Here is a 24664-nt window from a genome sequence, read left to right on the forward strand (position 1 = left end):
ATTCTCTTTTCCACCATGTGTTACACTGTTTAAGAAATGATCTAAAGATTAGAAAGTTGAATTGACGGTTTAGATGTGCTGTTTATGGTCTGATAGACATAAAGAGTGAGATCCTCTTGCATTTCAAATATTGTGAAGTCTTCAAAGAAGAGTATTTGTTTGCTTCATTAACTTCGGGGAAGAATTAATTTGATTCTAGTGAAAAAGTTTATAGAGCTGCTTAAAGGCTAAACAACTCTAGAAAAAGAGTTGTTTAAAAAGCGTTTTTTGGAAAATGAATTTTCATCACGAAGACCTAATTTGGATAACCATATCTGAGATAGAGTGATTGTCCCAGAACTGGGGGAGGGGATGAAGGAACCTTCGCTTGGAGTAAGAGTGAGCTTTGTGTTTCGTGTGGTAGGAGGGCCCACAGCTGATTCCAGCCTGGAGCCAGTTAGCACACCTAAAGTGGATAAACAATGTTAACATGTGGCGATTTCAGATGAAAACACTACTTAAAAGTGATTTTAAATAGTCACATAAAGGAATGGTTCAGTGGGACAGCATGGCATAGAACGAACTCATTTGTTTCAGGTTGTTTGAGAGGAGCTAAAACCGGCGACCGTGTTGAGGGTTGGGATGCCGGGGCTGCCGGAGCCGGGAGGAAGGAGTTGAGAGGCCTTGTGATACAGGCAGTGAGGCGGGTGCACACCCAGGGGCGGGGCTTAGCTGAGGGAGGGGTTTGGATATGTTCTGTGTTGGGGGGCTTTGAGACTGGTGTGTGTCCCCAGAGCTCAGAGCAGAGGTGGGGCGGTAACTCTGCCCGCGGGCACAGGCGGGGTCACTGAGTGAGGAGAATGCCTCGAGGCTGAGCCATCCCTCACATGGGCCAGCGCGGACACTTGGCATCCTTTCTCTGGTCTTTGCGTGTCTGTTGTTGAGCCCAGTGTGTGTGTGTGTGTGCGCGCGCGCACACGCACAAGAAGCTGGTGCCCGTGTACACACTGCTCTGTGACCTGCTGTTTGCACCCAGCAGCCTGTGGTGAGAATTTTCCCACTTGGTGCATCCTCCTCTGCCACAGTTTCAACAGCTACCCAGTCTTTCACGTCACGGGTGTGCTGTGAGCGTCCGCTGTCCCCACGCTGTCCAGGCTGCAGGGTTTGCATTGTGGCCCTGACACAGGTCCCTGTGCCATTCATGCTCTGCCCAGCTTCCCCGGTCTCCCTGCCCTGAGCCCCTCTCTTCGCAGCCCTTTCGCTTATGTGCTCCTGCACACGTGCTCTCACTGTGTCTCTGTGGTGTCTGTGTCCTAACTCTGGTGTCCTCTGTCCGTCTTTGCCTCTTCAGGCCTAGGTGTGCCAACTCTGGTCCAGGGTGCTGAGCTGTCCCCTGCGATTTCCCCAGCCCGTCTGCACCTGGCAAATTATCCCTTTACCAAATTCTCCCCAAAGTGAAACAACCAAGATAGCTGCCCTGCAGTGTGAGCGTGCTTGTTTCTCGGGAGCTGGTGCCTGTGGGGTGGCAGGGGCTGCTGGGTGCCGGTCTCACAGGTGTTTCTCTGTCAGAACTGTGCGATCCGCACACGTGTGACCTCGGCCTTTCCTGCACGTGCTGTTCTTCCTGGGATTGAGGCCCTCACGCCCGTGCCTGTGTGTGCACCTCTCATCCTTCTCACACCCGTGCCTGTGTGTGTGTGTGCACCTGTCATCCTTCTCACACCCGTGCCTGTGTGTGTGTGCACCTCTCATCCTTCTCACACCCGTGCCTGTGTGTGTGCACCTCTCATCCTTCTCACACCCGTGCCTGTGTGTGTGCACCTCTCATCCTTCTCACACCCGTGCCTGTGTGTGTGTGTGCACCTCTCATCCTTCTCACACCCGTGCCTGTGTGTGTGTGCACCTGTCATCCTTCTCACACCCGTGCCTGTGTGTGTGTGCACCTCTCATCCTTCTCACACCCGTGCCTGTGTGTGTGTGCACCTCTCATCCTTCTCACACCCGTGCCTGTGTGTGTGCACCTCTCATCCTTCTCACACCCGTGCCTGTGTGTGTATGCACCTCTCATCCTTCTCACACCCGTGCCTGTGTGTGTGCACCTCTCATCCTTCTCACACCCGTGCCTGTGTGTGTGTGCACCTCTCATCCTTCTCACACCCGTGCCTGTGTGTGTGCACCTCTCATCCTTCTCACACCCGTGCCTGTGTGTGTGCACCTCTCATCCTTCTCACACCCGTGCCTGTGTGTGTGTGTGCACCTGTCATCCTTCTCACACCCGTGCCTGTGTGTGTGTGTGCACCTGTCATCCTTCTCACACCCGTGCCTGTGTGTGTGTGCACCTCTCATCCTTCTCACACCCGTGCCTGTGTGTGTGTGCACCTCTCATCCTTCTCACACCCGTGCCTGTGTGTGTGCACCTCTCATCCTTCTCACACCCGTGCCTGTGTGTGTGTGCACCTCTCATCCTTCTCACACCCGTACCTGTGTGTGTGCACCTCTCATCCTTCTCACACCCGTGCCTGTGTGTGTGTGCACCTCTCATCCTTCTCACACCCGTGCCTGTGTGTGCACCTCTCATCCTTCTCACACCCGTGCCTGTGTGTGTGTGCACCTCTCATCCTTCTCACACCCGTGCCTCTGAGTGTGTGCACCTCTCATCCTTCTCACACCCGTGCCTGTGTGTGTGTGCACCTCTCATCCTTCTCACACCCGTGCCTGTGTGTGCACCTGTCATCCTTCTCACACCCGTGCCTGTGTGTGTGTGCACCTGTCATCCTTCTCACACCCATGCCTGTGTGTGTGTGCCCCTCTCATCCTTCTCACACCCGTGCCTCTGAGTGTGTGTGCACCTCTCATCCTTCTCACACCCGTGCCTGTGTGTGTGCACCTCTCATCCTTCTCACACCCGTGCCTGTGTGTGTGCACCTCTCATCCTTCTCACACCCGTGCCTCTGAGTGTGTGTGCACCTCTCATCCTTCTCACACCCGTGCGTCTGTGTGCACCTCTCATCCTTCTCACACCCGTGCCTGTGTGTGTGCACCTCTCATCCTTCTCACACCCGTGCCTGTGTGTGTGCACCTCTCATCCTTCTCACACCCGTGCCTGTGTGTGTGTGCACCTCTCATCCTTCTCACACCCGTGCCTCTGAGTGTGTGTGCACCTCTCATCCTTCTCACACCTGTGCGTCTGTGTGCACCCCTCATCCTTCTCACACCCGTGCCTGTGTGTGTATGCACCTCTCATCCTTCTCACACCCGTGTCTGTGTGTGTGTGCACCTCTCATCCTTCTCACACCCGTGCGTCTGTGTGCACCCCTCATCGTTCTCTCCCTTAAGCTGTAATCCAAGGAGTGGTAAAGGTGTGAGTGATTTTAAGAGGTTTTTATAGATATTGCCATATTGTCCTCTAAAAATGTACATTTTTACCCTCCCACCAGCAGTGTGGGAATGTTCTTGCTGCTGTCTGTGATGGGTTTAAGTTACTCATCAGTATCTTCACAGTTGTGGCTTAGTACAGTGGGCATCATCCTTGTGGTCTGTTTTATCTCTGAAGTTCTCTCTCTCTTATTTTTTTATTGAGGCAATAATGTGCATTTTTGAAAACTGTTGCTTGTCAAAGGATCACTTTTTCTTTTTACTTTTGCTTATCTCAAAAAATCACTCTAATTGCACGCTTGGGTTTTGCTTTTCCTGTGGGAAGCTGGTTGTGTTGTAGACACATCGGAGGGTCGGTGTGCCCCTGTTCACGGTGTGTGGATGTCCATCCCAAGGTGGAAGTTCCTGGTACTCTTGGCTCATTTTTCCCAAACAGTCCGAGTTTCTCAAAACTTGGTGTGAATTCAGGATGGTCCTGTATACTCGTGCATTTGCTGTTGACCTTGAAGTGTGATAAAGGAAGGATTTTCCCGTAATTCTTTTTCCATTTAGTGGGAAAGGAACTGCTGCCTTCAGCCCATCCCATCCTTTATTGCCACTGCGACAGAAACAGCAGAAATCCATACAGGGAGAGGACATCCCCGGTAAGAATGTTGTTTCCTCCTCATCTTTTTTCCTTAATTTCTCGTGACTATAGATTAGTACAATCATATTTCTCAAAATTAACTCATTTTTTTCTGATGTAGTGTTTTTTTTGTTTTGTTTTGAGATGGAGTCTTGCTCTGTAACCAGGCTCCCTGGTTCAAGCAATTCTCCTGCCTGAGGCTCCCACGTAGCTGGGATTACAAGCACATGCCACCATGCCTAGCTAATTTTTGTATTTTTAGTAGAAACAGGGTTTCATCATGTCGGCCAGGATGGTCTCAATCTCCTAGCCTTGTGATCTGCCCACCTCGGCCTCCCAAAGTACTGGGATTACAGGTGTGAGCTACTGTGCCTGGCCAATGTAGTCATTTTAGTTAAGACTGTGGCCAGATAAATTTTAACTTGTGTTGTTGTATCTCAGAATTTAGAGTCTTGCTGTGAAACTATCGTTGAGAGCGATTACCTTCTGTGTAGTAGACACAGAGTAACTGCGACATAAGCAGGAGCTCACTCACGCTGAAGCTCTTTCACAGTTCTGGTTACTTCGTTGGGCCGGTCGCTGTTGAACCGTGTGTGACCATCAAAATGTGGGACAAGTGCGTGGTTTTGCCTCTCTGCTTTCCGTGAGGCCCTTCTAGTGTACTAACTTGCGAGGCATTTTTCTGGAGAAATGGTCATACTGAAAGAATTTCCAGTGATAGAAAATTGGTTACTCAACACTGTCTGTTTCCTCTGAACTGCAGATCAGCGACATCGATCGAATTCTTTGACCCGAGTTGATGGTCAGCCTCGAGGAGCAGCAATAGCATGGCCAGAAAAAAAAACCAGGTGAGTCTCTGTTTCAGCGATGTTTCTGTTTGGAATTTTTTTATACTAAACAGCAGTTCTTTTTTTTTTTTTTTTTTGAGATGGAGTCTCGCTTTGTCGCCCAGGCTGGAGTGCAGTGGCCGGATCTCAGCTCACTGCAAGCTCCGCCTCCCGGGTTTACGCCATTCTCCTGCCTCAGCCTCCCGAGTAGCTGGGACTACAGGCGCCCACCACCTCGCCCGGCTAATTTTTTGTATTTTTAGTAGAGACGGGGTTTCACCATATTAGCCAGGATGGTCTCAATCTCCTGACCTCGTGATCCGCCCGTCTCGGCCTCCCAAAGTGCTGGGATTACAGGCTTGAGCCACCGTGCCCGGCCTAAACAGCAATTCTTAAGATGTCGCCCCGACCCCCTGAGGATCACCGAGACCCTTTTAGGGAGTCCCTGCGATCAGAATTATTTTTATAACAACACTAGGAAGTTACTGCCTCTCTGCAGCCTCACGCTCGTGAGTGTGCCGTGGGATTTTTCGGAGTCTGCACGCCATGTGGTGTGGCAGCAGGTGGAGTCAGGTATGAGGGTCCAGCCAGATCCCAGAGCTATACAGGTGTCAAATAGTGCCTGGCCTTACACTGGAAACTTCCCTTCTGGAGAATATAGTCATTTGTCATGGAATGGACTAATTACTGTAATTTCAATCAATGTTTAGAAAATGTCTGAGCTTTAATTTCTAGGATGATAAATAGAGATTAATACTGATAAATAGAAACAAAAGCTCTTTGGGGTCCTCAGTAATTTTTAAGGGTATCAAGAGGTCCTGGGACTAGAGTGAGAATCACAAAGCTGAAGTGATCTCTGATTTTCTTCTGCCTCGCAGAAGAATGAGTTTAAATCTCCTGCGTATGAGAGGCGCATTCTCGTTGCATGGCCGGCACTCCCCCCCACCGGTCCGTGTTGGGGTCTCTGGTGTACACAGCAGCGCACCCAGTGGGCCTTCCCTGTGTTTCAGGCCCGCGTCCCAGCCGACACCTTTTGCTCTCCATCATGCTGCGAGTTGTGAAGTGGATCCCAGCTCTGGCGACAGCATCAGCTTGGCCCGCTCCATCAGCAAAGACAGTTTGGCATCCAATATTGTTAATCTGACCCCACAGAACCAGCCACACCCCACGGCCGTGAAGACCCATGGGAAGAGCCTCCTGAACAATGTCAGTATTGAGGATGAGGAAGAGGAGCTTGTGGCTATCGTTAGAGCAGATGTGGCTCCCCAGCAGGCTGACCTGGAGTTCCCCAGGGCCTCACCCCGGGCCTCAGGCCTTATAGCAAGTGCCCGGTCTCCCCAAGGACAACTGGACACCTCAGAAAGTAAGCCTGACAGTTTTTTCTTGGAGCCTTTGATGCCAGCGGTGCTTAAGCCAGCGAAGGAGAAGCAGGTGATCACCAAGGAGGATGAACGGGGGGAAGGGAGACCAAGGAGCATCACGTCCAGGAGGCCCAGCGAGGGCCCCCAGCCTTTGGTACGAAGGAAAGTGACTGGTAGTCGTGACTTGAATAGGACTTTTACCCCAATTCCATGCTCAGAATTTCCCATGGGCATCGACCCCACCGAGACAGGACCGCAGTCAGTGGAGACCATGGGAGAGGTGTGTGGAGGGCCTCTGGCCCTTGGCGGATTCGATCCGTTCCCCCAGGGACCATCCACAGATGGCTTCTTCCTTCATGTAGACAGGGCTGATGAGGACACTGAGGGAAGGTTGTATGTTAGTTGTTCAAAAAGCCCCAACTCCCACGATTCAGAGCCGTGGACTCTCCTCAGGCAGGATTCTGACTCGGATGTGGTGGACATAGAGGAAGCCGAGCATGATTTCCTGGGTGAGGCCCATCCTGTGGTTCTCAGCAGATACATCGGGGAGGAAGAGTCGGCTAAACTGCAGGAGGACATGAAGGTGAAGGAACATGAAGACAAAGATGACGCCAGTGGCCGCTCGAGCCCCTGCCTGAGCACAGCGTCTCAGATGAGCAGCGTCTCTGTGGCGAGTGGGAGTGTGAAGATGACCAGCTTTGCAGAGAGGAAGCTCCAGAGACTCAACAGCTGCGAGACCAAGTCCAGCACCAGCAGCTCCCAAAAGACCACACCAGATGCGTCTGAGAGCTGCCCGGCCCCTCTGACGACATGGAGGCAGAAAAGGGAGCAGAGCCCAGGCCGGCATGGCAGGGACCCCGCCAGCCTCTTGGCGTCTGAGCTGGTACAGCTGCACATGCAGCTGGAGGAGAAGCGCAGGGCCATCGAGGCCCAGAAGAAGAAGATGGAGGCGCTGTCGGCAAGGCAGCGCCTGAAGCTCGGCAAGGCTGCGTTCCTGCATGTGGTGAAGAAGGGCAAGGCCGAGGCTGCCCTGTCCCTCAGGCCGGAGCACTTTTCAAAGGAGTACTCTCAGCACAATGGGGAGGACTGTGGGGATGGCGTTTCCAAAACTGAAGACTTTCTCGTGAAGGAGGAGCAGAGAGAGGAGCTCCTGCACGAGCCTCAGGATGTGGACAAAGAGAGCCTGGCCTTTGCTCAGCAACATACAGCCAAAGACCCCGTGGCTCTGCATGAGCTGGAGAGAAATAAGGTGATCTCCGCCGCCCTCCTGGAGGACACCGTTGGGGAGGTGGTGGACGTGAATGAATGCGACCTTTCCATCGAGAAGCTCAACGAAACCATCAGTGCACTGCAGCAGGCCATCCTGAAAATCTCTCAGCAGCAGGAGCAGCTTCTCCTGAAGTCTCCCACAGTCCCAGTGCCGGGCTCTAAGAGTAACTCGCAGGACCACAAAGGGAAGGCGCCAGTCCACTTCGTGGAGCCACTCTCTCCTACGGGCGTGGCTGGCCACCGCAAAGCCCCCAGGCTGGGTCAGGGCCGGAATTCCCGTTCCGGAAGGCCGGCGGAGCTGAAGGTCCCAAAAGACAGGCCACAGGGCTCCTCCCGAAGTAAAACCCCAACGCCCAGTGTAGAGACGCTCCCGCACTTGAGACCCTTCCCTGCCAGCAGCCACCCTCGGACGCCCACGGACCCTGGCCTGGACGGTGCCCTGGAGCCCAGCGGTGACCCACATGGGAAGTGTCTCTTCGATAGTTACAGGCTCCACGATGAAAGCAACCAGCGGACACTTACTCTGTCCTCTTCCAAAGACACCAACATTCTTTCGGAGCAGATGAGCCTCAAAGAAGTTCTGGATGCAAGTGTGAAGGAGGCGGGGCCCAGCTCCTCAGATGTCTCGGGAAAAGAAAGCATCCCCGTGGAGGAGCCTCTGAGGAGCAGGGCCAGCCTCATTGAAGTGGACCTCTCTGACCTGAAGGCCCCCGACGAGGACGGGGAGCTGGCAAGCCTCGACGGCTCGGCGGACCTCATCAGCGAAGGCGACCAGAAGCCGGGGGTCGGCTTCTTCTTCAAGGTAAGGGATCAGTAGCATCTGTTTCAGGCACTCGTGATTGTGAGTGAGTTAGAAAACACAGATCTGCGCCAGGCTGGCCTGCCGCTCCTGTAAGAGGCCAAGGGATGCGTGTGTTTAGCTTTATGGGCCACAGAGTCTCTGTCCCGAGGACTCCATTTGGCCAGAGGCATCCCTGGGCAGTACGAATGCAAGGGAGCGTGGCGTGGCTGAGATGACTTTGTTATGAGCCCTAAAACTGGAATTTCCTGTGATTTTCAACATTGTTTGCTTTGCTGGTTTTCCAGTCAAAACCCTGTTGTCGCCCCATCCCACCCCAAAGTGTAAAAAGCGTTCATCGTTAGAATGCTCTGGCGGTGGCCAGGCCTGGCATGTGAGCTGAAGTTTGCCAACCTCTGATATAGCAACTTCAAAAAACATTTTTTATATGTCTGTCTTGTAATTTTTTTTCTTAGAGATGAAGGGAAGCGTAAACTGAACTGTTTTAATAGTCAGTGCATCACATGATGTTTCGCTGTGACATTCATCTCCTAAGATGATAAGACCATATTTTTGTTGTAGCTTTTCAATGTTGAGACAGATGTTGATACACAGTTACGGTATTGGGTGCAGTAATGTGCCGTACAGGTCTGTGGCCTAGGAGCAGTGGCTGACCTCACTGAGGCCTGTGGGGGGCGCTGCCAGCCAGGTGCGCGCACACTGCGTGATGCTCACAGGACAGCGAAGTCGCCTAAGGACCTATTTCTCAGAATGTTTTCTCTTGGCAAGGGACACGCAACTGTTTCTGCTTTGCCTCCAGGTAATTATGAATTTGACTGAGAGGATACCAAATCATCAGGCGGATCTTAGCAAAAGAGGCAAGCTTTATTTGGTGGTTGCACTTCTGAAATGTAAACAAATTAGTGACCAATTTCAGTATTCTCTTTTTTGCTTTTTTTTGGACAGAGTCTGGCTCTGTCGCCCAGGCTGGAGTAAAAGGGCATGATCTTGGCTCACTGCAACCTCTGTCTCCCGAGTTGAAACGATTCCTGCCTCAGCCTCCTGAGTAGCTGGGATTACAGGCGTGTGCCACCATACCCAGCTAATTTTTTTTTTTTTTTTTTTTTTTTTAGTGGAGACAGGGTTTTGCCATGTTGGCCAGACTGGTCTTGAACTCCTGACCTCAGGTGATCCACACTCCTTGGCCTCCCAAAGTGCTAGGATTACAGGTGTGAGCCACCCCACCTAGCCAATTTTTGTATTTTTAGTAGAGACAGGGTTTCGCCATGTTAGGCAGGCTGGTCTCGAACTCCTGACCTCGAGTGATTTACCCACTTCAGCCTCCCAAAGTGCTGGGATTACAGAAATGAGCCACTGTGCCCAGCCTCGCTCTTATTTTGGAAATATACGTGTACTTTTTTTTTTTTTTTTTTTTGAGACGGAGTCTTGCTCTGTGCCCCAGGCTGGAGTGCAGTGGCGCAATCTCGGCTCCGCTCACTGCAAGCTCCGCCTCCCGGGTTCACGCCATTCTCCTGCCTCAGCCTCCCGAGTAGCTGGGACTACAGGCGCCCACAACCGCGCCCGGCTAATTTTTTGTATTTTTAGTAGAGACGGGGTTTCACCGTGGTCTCGATCTCCTGACCTTGTGATCCGCCCGCCTCGGCCTCCCAAAGTGCTGGGATTACAGGCGTGAGCCACCGCGCCCGGCAACGTGTACTTTTTAAGGCAAACTGGATCTCACGTGAGATGTTTGGAAAGTTGGTTTGATGCGGAGCGCCTTTGAAATGCACTGGTTTGTCTTCATTCGTATTTTAGAGTCTGTAACGGTTACAGAAAAGTGTAGAAGTCTTTATGCATTAAACTTTTAAAGGTGTAGTGACAGTCGGCTGCTGGGTCGAGTGCGGCCGTGTCGGGCGTCTGAGGGGGTTCCTGTCATGCTCTGTGTGGCTTCTGTCTTGCAGGACGAACAGAAAGCTGAAGATGAGCTCGCCAAGAAGCGGGCGGCCTTCCTCCTGAAGCAGCAGCGCAAGGCCGAGGAGGCCCGCGTGCGCAAGCAGCAGCTGGAAGCAGAGGTGGAGCTCAAGCGTGATGAAGCCCGGTAAGCCTCCCGCGGCGGCGGAAAGCAGACTGGGCAGGAGCCTGGTGGGTCCCTGGCGGCCCCCGTCCCGTTCCTGGCACTGGCCGTGGACCATGGCAGTGAGTGCCTCTGAGGGTCGTACTCCTCCCATGGGTGGCCTCCCTGAACTTTCACGGCCCCTGCTGATCTGCAGTGAGGATGTGCGTTGCCGGTGGCCAGTGAGGCTGTGTGGCCTGGTGGCTCATCTGCAGGACTGCCCTTGCAGCCTCTGCGCCCGCTTGTGGAGGCTGGCCACCCTTGGTCCCAGCGGCCGGGCAGAACCCGAGAAACGCGCCTGGACAGAGCGCCGCTGCGCAGGCGTCGTAGAAGAAGCCCGGTGACCGAGCAGTGTCTGAGCCTGTGTTTCTCTCAGGCGCAAAGCTGAGGAAGACCGGGTCCGGAAGGAGGAGGAGAAGGCGCGGCGCGAGCTCATCAAGCAGGAGTACCTGCGGAGGAAGCAGCAGCAGATCCTAGAGGAGCAGGGGCTCGGCAAGCCCAAGTCAAAGCCGAAGAAGCCGCGGCCGAAGTCGGTGCACCGGGAAGAGTCGTGCAGCGACTCCGGCACCAAGTGCTCCTCCACCCGTAAGTGGCCCTGGCCCTCAAGCGGGCAGCGCTTCCTTCCATGGGCGGCGGCCTCATGTTCTTTAGCTCATTGCAGTTTTGTCAAGAGTGGTGTGAGACAGGAAGGGTGGGGATGATTTTCCCTGTTTCACGGATGACAGTGTTGAGACCAGAGGCTCTGAGATGTGCGGCACATCCAGGCACAGCCTGGCTCCCTGGGGCAGGGTGGGGTCGTGGCCTCTCTGGCCGAGCTCTGCAGAGCCAGGTGAGGGGTAAAGGTACAGAGGACAGGTACGTGTCTGTCGGAATCTGTTCATGAACCATCATCTGTTTCTGTCTCTGGCAGCTGATAACTTGAGCCGGACTCAGTCAGGCTCCAGCCTGTCCTTGGCCTCTGCGGCAACGACAGAACCCGAGAGCGTTCATTCTGGGGGCACACCCTCTCAGCGGTAAGGGACTGGAGACGGCCGCAGGCCCGAGGCTGGAGCACGTTGGTGGGGGGGGTGGGCGGGGGCCAGGGTGGGACTTCCTGATTAAAAACAATGAGAAAGGCTTTTGTAACTTTAGTTTTGATAGAATTTCACATTTACAGAACAGTTGCAATAATGTCATCAGGAATTCCAGTGCCCTTCACATGGGCTCCCCAACTGGTTAAACTTGGCAGCCTTTGCCTTACCACCCTCCCCTTTCCCCCACCCCACACATGCACGCTTGCTTCTTCATCATTATGAGTCCCTTGGAGTCCAAGCATGGTGGCTTACCTCCATGATTCCAGCACTTTTGGAGGCTGAGGCAGGAGGATCACTTAGGCCCTGGAGTCCCAGACCAGCCTGCACAACAGAGTGAGACCCCCATCTCTACAAAAAATACAAAAAAAGTTGGCTGGGTGTGGTGGCATGCACCTATAGTCCCAGCTACTTAGGAAGCTGAGGTGGTAGCATCACTTGAGCCCAGGAAGTTGAGGCTGCAGTGAGCTATGCTCACACGACTGCACTCCAGCCTGGGCGACAGTGAGACGCTGTCAAAAACCCTAAAACCAAACAGAAAAAAACCACTCCGTTGGAGATGTTGGGCCTTTTTTGCTTTAATACTTCAGTGTGGGCCGGGCGCGGTGGCTCAAGCCTGTAATCCCAGCACTTTGGGAGGCTGAGGCGGGCAGATCACAAGGTCAGCAGATCGAGACCACAGTGAAACCCCGTCTCTACTAAAAATACAAAAAATTAGCCGGGCAAGGTGGCGGGCGCCTGTAGTCCCAGCTACTCAGGAGGCTGAGGCAGGAGAATGGCGGGAACCCGGGAGGCGGAGCTTGCAGTGAGCCGAGATCGCGCCACTGCACTCCAGCCTGGGTGACAGCGTGAGACTCCGTCTCAAAAAAAAAAAAAAAAAAAAAAAAAAATCAGTGTGTATTTCCTGGAACGAGGAAGTTTTCTCGTGTAATCAGTTACCAAGCCAGCACTTTCATCCAATTTGCGGTCCCCATTCAGCTGTCCTCAGTTGTCTCAAGAGTGTCCCTGACAACCGTGGTGTTCCCTAGTCTAGGATCTGGTTTGGGGTGACGAATGGCCTTGAAATGCCATGTCCCTTTAGTCTCCTTCCATCCAGAGCAGTTCCTTAGCCTTTCTGTGCCTTTCTGGACCTTGACTTTTGGTAACCACAGGTCAGTTATCCTTCTGGCTGCCTCTCAGTTTCGGTTTCCTGTGATGAGACGGGGGCCTCACGCTTCTGACTGAGCAGCCCAGAAGTGAGCGTGTGTCTTTCTCAGCGCGGCCTCTCAGGTGGGCCCGGGACTGCTCCTGTGGTGAGGAAGTAACTTCGGGAGAGAGGCTGGGGACTGCTCTGGACCTCACAAACTGTCCTCAAGGGCTTTAGTGGTCACTGTGGAGCTCCTGCTCACTGCCTCCTCCACGTGTGCTGTCAGCTCCCCTGGGAGCAAGGGCCTCCCCCGCCCATGTGTCCCTTTATTTTTATGTGCACACCGTGTGGCCCCTGTTCTGTCTGCACCTATGGACCATGTTTTCTTGTCTCTTCACCCGACTCGTGGCTCCTTGTTGTCTCTGGGCTTTGTGGCGGATCCCTCCGAGGGACTGCAGATTCTGTTTGGGTTTTTGTTCTGGTGGTCAATTACCGTGGCTGGATTCAGACTCCAGCGCTGTCTGCCTGCTTTGTGAGAGCAGCAGCCGACATCTCTGAGCAGCTGTGTTCAGCCTTTTGGCATCTTTGCTGCTCAGTGGAGACTCCCTGCAGGGTGGAGCTCAGGCCTTCCAGGGATCAGAGTCACTGGGGCCCAGGTTTTCAGACTCGGCCCACTGTGGCCCCTCCTTCCCTAGGCCTCATCCCTGGCTGGGCAGCAGCACAAGTGGTCCAAACTTCATCCTCTGGCTTCCTGAGCCTGCAGCACTGTGCCCTGTTCTGTGCCTGTGCCCTGCTCAAGGGGGTGGTGCCTCGAGCAAGGGCTGCGTGGAGGTGAACCCCTTTGTTGAAGGACTGACTCCCCTCTGTCCTCATCACTCCCTAGTACCTGAAGTGTTTGCTTTTGTATTTTGCTCGGAGTGTCTGTACTGTGTGGGGGTTGTGGCAACTCAAGCCCTCACCGTCACTGGAAGCCTCCTCCCCTGCTGATGTGCTTCCTGTCCTTGTTGCGGGCCGGCCCCTTGCCAGCAGTGGTGAGAGGAAGCCAGCGCTTCACCTGCCTGTCTCTTGTCTGTTTCTGCCCGCAGAGTGGAATCGATGGAAGCCCTGCCCATACTGAGCCGTAACCCGAGCAGGAGCACAGACCGAGACTGGGAGACCGCATCGGCAGCGTCTTCCTTGGCCTCGGTGGCTGAGTACACAGGTGACAGCCTTCGCCCTCCTTAGAGGTCATCGTGGGCATGGCCGCATGCCTTTGCGTGGCTCTTTCAATGTCTGTTCTCTGTTTTGGTCTAAAAAGTATTTTTCTAGCAGAGATGTTTTATTTAGTGAAAGAGCTATTTTTAGCTCTTTGGTACTGAAATTGGCATGTAGTTTAGTAGAAGCTCTTAGTCCTGCCTTTCCCTCCTAGCCATATGCCTTGCTGTCTGCTGTGTAGGGGGCAGCGGACCTGGGGGCGGCAGAGCCCGGGAGTGGCAGAGCCCGGGAATGGTGGGAGTGCTTGGCTCTCACCAGCTGCCCTTGGAGCAGGTGTGGGCTCAGGGCACGGTGAACTGGAGGTGCTGCTGTGGCTGAGGAGTCTGTCCTGGGGCCTTTGAACTTTAGACTTTTTACAAGTTTTTTTCCTGGTTTTGTCTTTTTTTTTATAGTTAAGACACTGAATTTAGAAAGGGGATAAATTATTGATTACTTTCGTCTTTAGTTGTCTAAAAGTTTATAACTTAAAATTGTTTTGAATAAATTTTAAGTGACTTTTACTTCCCATTTTTAAATAATCATAAATATCTGTAATTCAGCCTACCCATTGCTTGCTTCTAAGACATCTTTGGGTTTTTTTGTGTGTGCGTGTTCGTGCCTTGAAATAATAATTTTGCCAATCCTGGCCTCGTTTCTTAGGTCCCAAGCTCTTTAAGGAGCCCAGTAGCAAATCAAACAAGCCGATTATTCACAATGCCATATCCCATTGCTGCCTGGCTGGAAAAGTGAATGAACCCCACAAGAATTCCATATTGGAGGCAAGTATCACGTTTCAACCTGTTTTTATGTGAAGTAAAAAATGTTTATAAATTAAGCATTCCTTCTACAAGAAAACACCCCAAATCTTTGATGAACGAGAGTTGCTAGGGAGGATGCAGATTTCAGGGAAGGCCGTTCCAGGCAGGTGGGAGTGAGGCGTGCCAAGGTCCAGGGGCTGCAGCGAGCCTGTGCTGGAGGAACACCCAGGAGGACGGGGCGGGGTTCAGAGGCTACATCCCTGTGTGGGGCCTCTGTGGGCTGAGGAAAGACTCAGCTTTACTCAGAGTGAGACAGTGGATGCAGGTGTGGGCAGAGGAGAGCCAGGAACCCACCTGCCCTTCCCAGTAGATCAGAGCAGTCAGCAGGGAAGCCAGGGAGGCAGCCTGGTGGTGAGTGAGGAACAGGGGCCAGGACCGGAGTGGTGGGGTGGGGAGGACGGAGCAGGGAGGGCGGGAGGAGGCATGCACCTGCTGAGCGTGTGGACTCCGGAGCACACAGTGTGCATGCCCAGGGAGGGGATTGGAAGCTGGAATCTGAGGGTCCTGCGTGGGGTCTAGGCTGGCCCCTGAGGGGCAGGACTGGAATTCCAGGGGAGAGGAGGCAGAGCCACTGGAACCCGCCCCAGATTCAGGCCTGTGTGTGGCCTTAAGTTGCTGACCTTGGGATACAACAGCTTGTGAATGAAAATTATGCAACAGTCTGTCACCCACCAGAAATTCTGCTTTTTAATAATTAAGACTAACCCCTGGTCCTTAGTTGGTTTGGTTGTAAAAATTAAAGTGACATACGGAATTTGTGACCCACTTTAAAACGGATGTGTTCTTCTTGGTAGTGAAGATCATCTAGACTAAGAGTGGCTCCAGCCTAGGCAGGTCTCATGGGACTGGGGACGGAAGTGGCCATGGTCATGCCCTTCCTGCTTAGATTTCCACACGGAGAGAAGATCATCTGGACTAAGAATGGCCCCGACCTAGGCAGGTCTCATGGGACTGGGGACAGAAGCGGCCATGGTCATGCCCTTCCTGCTTAGATTTCCACATGGAGAGGTGGTTGGCCCCTTGTATCAGTGGCCCCCAGGATCGCCTTGCATGCGGAGATGCACTGGAAGGACTCATGGCCCTCAGTGTGGAGTCGACCCATGGCTTAGATTTATCCCAGCACTGTGGAGGGAGCCAGAGCCACGGGGTGAAGAGGGAGAAGACAGAGGCAGGGCCAGACCCTGCGCAGCTCCCTCTGTTCTCGTTCTTCCAGCAGCAGATCCACAGCAGCCTGTGGGCCATGGAAAGCCCTTTTGAGACTGGATGCCCTGAGCTCTCGCTGGGGGCTGGTCACGAGGCACACCCCTTGCCTAGTGTGCAGCAGTGTGCCTGATGCCTGGGAGGAAACCAGCGTTAGCGTGCGGACCAGCAGTTGAGACTCAGGGAGGCCCTCCTGTCAGCCAGTGAGTGACTGGGAGCTCTGTAGATAGCAAGTTCCCAGGCGCCCGCTGAGGGCTGCCCAGCAGGCAGGACAGCAGCCATCTCAGCTGTGCCACGTAAGCTGTAGGCACCACATGCTTCCTTACCGCGCAGGCAGCAATAAGTAAATAAGATGAACCCCACTCCCCACAGTCCCACTGCCGCTACAAATTAAATGTTTCTTTCTTTTTGGCATCTAATTCTGTTCATATTTAAACACAGTGTGTGTAGGGTTGAAATCAGTATTATATATATACTTTTGGATTCTTTTAAAATATATATATTATTTAAAATAATAAGCCCCATTATATGCCGATACATTGTGTATTTATGAAAAGTAACTTTTCTAAAGGCAAATAAATAGAAGAGTGGCATTGACATAAGAGGGCTGACATCTCAGCCGCTCGTGCCCTCCGTCCATTACAGCCACACGGCCCAGGACCTTGGGAAGGTTCCGCCGCACACTCGTGAGAGGCAATGAGGCCATAGCCTTTCGAGGTCAAGGGTTTGACCCTGAGATTCCTGGGAAGGCCTCAGGACGCCTGGGCCACATGTGGAGAACTGCTGGGGCAGACCCATGTGCTCCCATTCCCAGGCATGTGGAGGGTCTGTTTTTAAAAGTTACCAAAACACTTGAAGATATGTTTTAAACTTTAGAATACAATCAACAAACACTGCGACAGGCATCAGCGGTTTGTCATATTTACTTCAGATTCTTCTTTTTTTTTGAGATGGAATCTCGCTCTGTCGCCCAGGCTGGAGTGTGGTGATGCGACCTCAGCTCACTGCAACCTCCACCCCTCCAGGCTCAAGTGATTCTCTGAGTAGCTGGGACTACAGGCATGTGCCACCATGCCTGGCTAATTTTTGTATTGTTAGTAGAGATGGGGTTTCACCATACTGGCCAGGCTAGTCTTGAACTCCTGACCTCAAGTGATCCGCCCACCTCAGCCTCCCAAAGTGCTGGCATTACAGGTGTGAGCCACCACGCTCGGCCCAAACAGCTTTGTGAGATATCATTCATATACCGTAAAATTTACCCTTTTAAACTATACCATTCATTGGTTTTTAGTACATTCATAGAATAGCACAACCATCACCACCGCCTAATTCCAGAACATTTTCATCCTCACAAAAAGAAACTCCGCCCCCGTGAACAGTCACTCCCTTAGTCTTCCTGCGCCCCAGCTCTTGGCAGTTACCAGTCTGCTGTCTGTCTCCATGGATTTGTCTGTTCTGGGCATTTATATAAATGGAATCATAATTTATATGACCTTTTGGGTTGAACTTCTTTCACTTAGCATGATGCTCTGAGGTTTCTCAGTGTAATGTGTACCGGGACTCCATTCCTTTTCACAGCTGGGTAATGCTCCATTGCATGCTCGGACCCCGTACTGTTCATCTCGTCATCTGCTGATGCACACTTGGGTTGATTCTACTTAAAACATTTTTTATCGATACAGAACAGATGTACATGTTTTTGGGGGTACATGTGATGTTTTTGTTTCTGCTTTTTGCCTGTGAGGGATGGTGCTGTTATTTGTATGCAGTGTTTTGTGTGGATGTGTGTTTCCTTTTTTTTTTTTTTTTTTTTTTTTTTTTTTTTTTTTTTTGGAGACGGAGTCTCGCTCTGTCGCCCAGGCTGGAGTGCAGTGGCCTGATCTCAGCTCACTGCAAGCTCCGCCTCCCGGGTTCATGCCATTCTCCTGCCTCAGCCTCCCGAGTAGCTGGGACTACAGGCGCCCGCCACCTCACCCGGCTAGTTTTTTGTAGTTTTAGTAGAGACGGGGTTTCACTGTGTTCACCAGGATGGTCTCGATCTCCTGACCTCGTGATCCACCCGTCTCGGCCTCCCAAAGTGCTGGGATTACAGGCTTGAGCCACCGCGCCCGGCCGGATGTGTGTTTTCATTTCCCTTGAGTACATACATGAGAGAGGAATTGCTGCGTCCCACGGTAACTGCCTGACAGTTTGGAGAGCGGCCAAGTTGTTTTTCACAGCAGCTGCTGTGCTCTGCATGCTCCCGCAGTGAACGAGCCCCGTGGCTCGCCAGCACTCATTGCCGCCTGTTTCTGGGTTCCAGCCGCCTTGTGGGCATGACGCGGCGTCTCTATGACTGGCATTTCTCTGGTGGCTAATGATGAGCATCTTTTCATAGACTTTTCCACTTAATTGTAAAAGCATTTTTTCCGCTTGCTTGCCTAGACTTCTTAAGTCAAGTCTCAGTGGCACGTAATGCTCTAGGACGGGTCTGCCATAATTGTGTACAACAGGCAGGCTGTAGGTGACAGGTGGGGGAGCTTCCCACGGAGCAGTGCCAGTTGAGCGGCTGTGGGAGCCTAACTCATGGCGATTGGAGTGGCCTTGAAGTGTTTGTCTCTTTCTCTTTTCTCTCTCCACACAGGAGCTGGAGAAGTGTGACGCCAATCACTACATCATACTGTTTCGTGATGCTGGCTGCCAGTTCAGGGCACTTTACTGCTACTATCCTGACACTGAGGAAATCTACAAACTCACTGGCACGGGGCCAAAGAACATCACCAAGAAAATGATCGACAAGCTGTATAAATACAGCTCAGACCGAAAACAGTTTAACTTGATCCCAGCCAAAACCATGTCTGTCAGTGTGGATGCACTCACAATCCACAACCACCTGTGGCAGCCCAAGCGGCCCGCAGTGCCAAAGAAGGGCCAGACTCGTAAATGACCCCGGTGCAGCCGGTGTCCGAAGGGTGACCCAGACTCGTAAATGACGCCCTCGTGGCTGGCATCCAGAGGGTGCCACGGGGTCCTTATTTATTGTTTTCATCTATTTGGGTACGAAGTGTGCAAAGTCACAGACCTTTTGCAAAGACGTTTCTAGACAACAGAAGAAAACCCTTCTCTCAGCGCTCATCTCACGCAGAGGACGCCAGGCAGGGCGAGGATGGGGGAGTAGATGCCGCCTTTGCAGTGGCTCGCACTGCTGTGGCCACCACTGACCACTGAGGCTCCCGGAGGAGGGTGTTCACAGCGAGGTCCCAGGCCACGGAGCTCCCTTACTTGAAGTTCTCCTTCAGCATAGATTAGATGCGATCCACTTTGCTTTCTCGCTTCTCACCTCACCCCCTTGCACATTGCCTGACACCCTCATGTTGGCCAGCTGTAATCTCATGTGACTGTAGGACTGAGGCTCAATCTTGGCTTGGGGTGTTTGAATGTCTATAGCAAAGGAATTCATAATGGGAAATCTTTTTCATTTGAGAAATTGTATGATACTTATTGATTGTGTCTACTGCCAACATTTATATTCAATTCTAAGATTTCTGAAAAAAAATTCTTATCCCTTGCTGCTCAGAAAAAGTTTACTGAAAATACCAGTTCACTAAAAGCACTGAAATCTGCAAAGTCTGTCTTCTGCTAAAATAACGTTTACAAATGTGAAGATGATTATTTCTGGCACACAGTCATGAGGATGGGGAATGGCACTAGGAGCTGATGTTTGCTTCATTTAAAGTGGGCAAGCCGAGCCAACTTCAGCCATCATTAATTAAGTTTCGGATAGTACTCTAATGATTTGTTCACTGTAATAAAGACAGATTTTGGTGAAGTAGAATATTTTTCATTCTGAGCATGTTTGTCCCATAAGGTGATGCACTTAAGCTGACAGTCCCTTTAGTGGTTTTGTTAGGTCACGGCTTGTCCTGTCTGGATTCTGCATCTGGAAGCGCTGCGTGCTCTCAGAGGAGCATGCTCTTTTCCGTGTAGATGGATAGTTTTGTTTTGTTGCCTATTTGAAAACAAGTGGTTATTTGCAGTTATTTCAGAACTCCAAGTAAGTGGATGGCTTTGGGTGCTTTCTGCCTTGGTCCCAATGGTGTTGATGCTTCTGCGGAGCGGACATTGCCGGGAGCAGGTGCGTGCCAGCCACAGCTGCCAGACACTGCAGCGACTGACCAGCTGCCAGAAGATTCTGGAGCCACTAACATTAGTTTTGCACATATTTTCTTGGGAGTGTTACTTGAATCTATCTCGAACTGCAGAAAAAATTAAAGATCAATAGGGAGAAAAAGTTAGAGACAAGTGTAACTGTTACATAATTTTAGATAAGAAACGTGAGTCGTGTACATAAGGAAGGCGGGAACGTGGTACAGAAGGCTAGAAGGAATTACAGGTCTTATTCCCCTTTCCTCAGTCCTTTGAAGAAAAGGACGGTCTCTTGCGATTTTGTATATATCGTGTTCAACACAGCCGCTCTCTGTCCTGTAAATAGGGAACTAAAGGCTGTATGATTTCTCAAGTGCTGAGTTACACATCCTGAGTGAGCTTTCTGTTACCATACTTTCACACGTGGGCTTTATTTCTCACTGTATGTTTGATATGATATTACCGTATTTATTTTAAGAAAGCACTAAGATGTAATAAAGTGATGAACTAATTTGCTTTACATTGAATCGTATGTGTGAGGTTGCTGTGGCTCATTTCTCTGACCAGGCGACACCAACTCCTTGCTTTATAGGAGTTTCACGTTGTGTGTTTTTTTTTTTTTTTTTTTTTTTCCCATGGCCCTATTGAAGTCAGTGGAATTGGATTATTTTTAATGAAGAGCTAGAAAATGTCTGTCATAGAGCTGGAAAATTGCATTCCCATGGGACTTCTGAGTCAATTCTGGATTTTCTCCATGGAATGAGTCAGTTTGTGGAACATCCTGAAACTTGTCCTTGAGCATGTAGGATTTTTCACTGTTTGTTGTGAGTAAGCACCAACATGGCATGGACATTCCTGATGTCCCAAGTCCCCAGGCCATTGTTTGCCTAATGGTTGACAGAAACGTCCCTGCATTCTTCATGCTTGGACACAGCAACCCTTTTAATTTGTCTTGAAAAGGTTCGGACACAGGATTCATTTTCGTGGTGGTGCTTTTGGGCCTTTCTGGCTTGGGTGGTGGTAAAGTCATGATTTTGCAGTTGATAACACTGACCGATAGCTCTGTTATTAATGTCTGCCATTTTCAAAGCCTCTGCAGTGGTATTTGTGTCTCGTTGCAAATTTCTTTCAGCGGAAAGCTTGCACATCTTTCCTTGCCTCTCAGAATTCTAACCTTGTTATTTAAGACAAGCTGCTCTACCCATTTAGGATATCACTTTGTAAAGAAAGTGTAAACCAAATGATTCAATGTATGACGGAGTTTATGTGTAAATCCTTGGTATGCTAGAATTCTGGGAGCCCAGAAGGGTTGAAAGAGAAATGAAACTTGTGTGAGTCCTATTATTTTACACGTGTATGTGCAGATACGTTCTACCCACACGTGTGCATGCACATGGCTGTGTGCGTGCACCAAACGCACTGCTTTCCATGTGTCCTTTTGACTTTCTACGCGTGTCACTGCGGTGCAGTCTCTTAGCAGACTTCAGGCCCAAACTGTATTCTTCACTCAGGCAAAATTGAAAAGTGGAATAATTCTAAATTACTTCTAGGTTATACTTTTACCTCCCTGAAATTGTAGTTGTCACTTGGAGGGCAAAATATTTATTGAAATAAAATTTTCTGTTAAAAATTCATCAACTTGGAGAATGTTTTACAATTGATTGTGATTTATTTTGTGCAGTGGGATTTGACTTGTGAGAAGTGCCAACGGGCATCTCTACAGCAGTTGAGTTTCACCTTTTCTGGGAATGTTTTTGAAAAGGACAGTAGCTGTATCTCTCCATCATTGTTTTGGTCAAGTCTGTCTGTGTTACTGGGAAGCAGACACACCCAGGACTGCATCTCTGACTTTCACACCTGCCTTTTCTTATAGGGCTTGAGTGGGTGCCTTGCTGTTGTCTAGAGTTTTTTCTGGTGTGGAAGGTGGAGGTGTATTTTTAAGGACAGTCCAGGGGATTCTGACGTCACCAGCGGATTCGGAGGTCACCAGCGGAGCCATGTAGGATACTCTGTCATTCACAGTCTCCATTTGCTACAATTTATCACATTTGAAGGCCCAGGCTGTGGGGTTTGTTAGAGGTTTCAGAGAGCTGAACTTGCTCTTGTAAGAAACTTGGACTCCGGGGAGCATCTCGCCGTACAGATGGCAAGTTCCTCTCCTTCCTCCTCGTGCCATTTTTCAGGATTATGAACTAGGAAAGTAAATTTCAGCTGTGGAAGTGAGTGCCCTCGTCCCTCCACCATCTAGAAGAGGGGTGATCTCCACTTGCAAGCTGTTTGCAGATGCCTCGTTTTGTTCTTTCTCCTTTAGAAAGAGCAAGTTAAATTTCCCCAGTTACTTCTCATGTAGCAATACTTTGCCAAAGCAACATATAATGGGAATGAATGACAGGGGAAAGGAATAGATTAGCAGACTCCACGTAGACAAGCCCAGGCACAAAACTTGTGAATGAATTGCTGAGTGATTTGTTTCAGGGTAGAACATTTATTTGCAATGAAAAATTTGGGTTGCTTCTGGTTCAAAAGTATTAAACCACATTTCCCATACAAATGAATTTCTACGCTAGTATCACGATGATGGTCAGCAACTAACCAGTTTGGCCTTGGAGCCGCTTCTCAGTAGCTCTCTTTTTTCATCTGGTAAATGATGCTCCCGAACTGCAAACTAAGATACTTTAGCTCTGACAGCCTGAGATTCAGGGTGCGGCCTGCCATTCAGATGTGCATAGCGTGTTGGCTTCATCTGTGCACACAGCCTTCAGGAGGAGGATGATCCTGCTCTGAGTGTGGCTTGCCACTAACGGGGCTCCAGACATGCTGTCGGGGGCACACGGGGATGATGCTTGCAGGATCCATGTTGCTGCCACAGGGCAAGGTCGAGAAAAGCCCACGTGGCACCCATCTTGCTTACTCCCAGTTGGAGATCTCACGTCCTTTCTCTCTCATTGTGGCAAGAATGACACACATCCTTCTAGTTTTATGCTATCATGAAAAGTTCGCTTTATAGTTGAAATGATTAATAACAAGGTGGGTTTGGATGGACGGAGACTCCTGTACGATGGGCGTGCTGGCAGAGGCATCAGCTGTTGGAGTTGGGCCCAGAGGACCCCAGTGGGTGCTTGCTTTATGTCTTCCCCAGGCAGCCCCTGGGCCTGCGTCGGTGTGCACCATGGGGTGCTGACGCTTCAGGACGGGCATTTAAAGTCTTGAGTTTTTTCAGGCCGGGTGTGGTGGCCCCCGTCTGTAATCCCAGCACTTTGGGAGGCTGAGGTGGGAAGATTACCTGACAGGTCAGGAGTTTGAGACCAGCCTGGCCAAAAGGGTGAAACCCCATCTCCATTAAAAATACAAAAATTAGCCGAGTGCGGTGGCAGGCGCCTGTGGTCCCAGCGGCAGGAGAATCGCTTGAACCTGGGAGACGGAGCTTGCAGTGAGCTGAGATCGCGTCACTACACTCCAGCCTGGGTGACAGAGTGAGACTCCGTCTCAAAAATAAATAAATACATCTTGGGTTTTTTAAAAACTGATTTGTTAGTTGAGCTGATAAATCTCTCTAATTTCCATTTTTTCCAGGAGACTTTTTTTTTTTCTTTTTATGCTAGGTGGTAAATTTTTGTTTTCATTACAATGCAATCCTTATTCTTTCAAAGTTTAAAGTAGAACATACTTAGAGAAAAGCAGATTCCCAGCATCCAGCCCAATAAACTTTTGGCAAAGTACGTGTTCTGGTTTTAAAATCAGTGGTTCCCAATATTTGTCACCAAAGTTCCCCCCTGTAACATCTGGCTCCTAAATTATATTTCTCGATACATATCTTTGCACTGTTTTAGTAGACATTTGACTGCCAGTACAAGTCGGCCTGGCAAGGTTGACTGACAAGCTGGACACTCCCTGTGGCCCCTTGGAGGTGCTGTGGAGGCAGAGTGTTGGGCCTCTGGTGGGCACGCGGGTTTCTGTTCCATTATTGACATTATTTCTGTGTATGTTTCTTCAGGTCGGACTCTCATTCAGCTTGCAGGTCGCCGCGTTGTTTCTTGGGTAGTGTTTCCTCATCCCAGGAAATCAACTTGCTGGGGCACAAGCATTGTCATTCCTGGGGAAGACACTCCCGACTGCTGGCTGGCTGCACGCTCGGTCCTGGAGCAGACCTGCCGGTTGCAGACCTGGGCATTTGATGTTTATTTTCCTTGAGGATGACTTTTGCTGTCGTTCTTCCATGACAGTCTTCAAGGGCCAGAGGTGGACAGTGTAGCCCCAGGTGGCACACAGCCAGGTGAGGGACGCGGGGACCCACCCATGCACATCCGCAGGCAGCACAGCGGGGCCTTTTCCTTGGTGGGCCGTGCTTGGCTCTTAGATCGTGGTGGCTGCACCAGGAGGTGTTGGTAAAGGCCGGTGAAGCCTCCTTTTGGGGTGAGGTCAGCGACACTGCCCTCACTCCTCCAACAGAGGAAGCCTGTGTTGTGTACATCAGCGTCCCGTGCAGCCCACAGGATGTGGTGATGTGGTGGTGGCGGCCGCGGAAGGCGAAGGGGAGGGTGCGACCACCCTGAGCTTTGCAGTTCGGGTCAGAGAGCAGCCGTGGGCCAGTGGGCAGAGGCCGGACCATCTTCCCTGCAGGTGCTGGGTGAGTGCCAGTGGCCGGCACACGGGACAGTCAGTGCGTGGTGAGGATGCCGCCCTGGGCCCGGGTCTTGGTGGAGGCTCTGCCTGGAAGCCCGCTTGCTGTAAGAATGCCACCATGTTCTCAAGGGAAGGGGGAACA

General features: G+C 51.2%; 1 protein-coding gene across 27 annotated transcripts in view; it reads left to right on the forward strand.

Moving 5' to 3' along the window:
- Window positions 1–21533, forward strand: part of CAMSAP1 (calmodulin regulated spectrin associated protein 1) — a 100883-nt gene extending 79350 nt beyond the window's left edge. For 15 of the 27 annotated variants that reach the window (XM_074016023.1, XM_074016022.1, XM_074016024.1 and 12 more), the window contains 9 exons: window positions 3907–3998; window positions 4743–4827; window positions 5685–8238; window positions 10176–10312; window positions 10704–10912; window positions 11238–11340; window positions 13609–13724; window positions 14417–14535; window positions 18398–21533. In XM_074016023.1, the coding sequence (XP_073872124.1) occupies window positions 3907–3998; window positions 4743–4827; window positions 5685–8238; window positions 10176–10312; window positions 10704–10912; window positions 11238–11340; window positions 13609–13724; window positions 14417–14535; window positions 18398–18700 (3718 nt within the window). In that variant the 3' untranslated portion in view covers window positions 18701–21533. The remainder of the gene's footprint in view (window positions 1–3906; window positions 3999–4742; window positions 4828–5684; window positions 8239–10175; window positions 10313–10703; window positions 10913–11237; window positions 11341–13608; window positions 13725–14416; window positions 14536–18397) is intronic. The other 12 variants (XM_074016037.1, XM_074016026.1, XM_074016027.1 and 9 more) reach the window with 2 other exon arrangements.
- The last annotated feature ends 3131 nt before the right edge of the window (window positions 21534–24664 follow it).

Source organism: Macaca fascicularis, chromosome 15 (genome assembly GCF_037993035.2).
Source record: "Macaca fascicularis isolate 582-1 chromosome 15, T2T-MFA8v1.1".
In the NCBI taxonomy this organism is placed as follows: domain Eukaryota; kingdom Metazoa; phylum Chordata; class Mammalia; order Primates; family Cercopithecidae; genus Macaca; species Macaca fascicularis.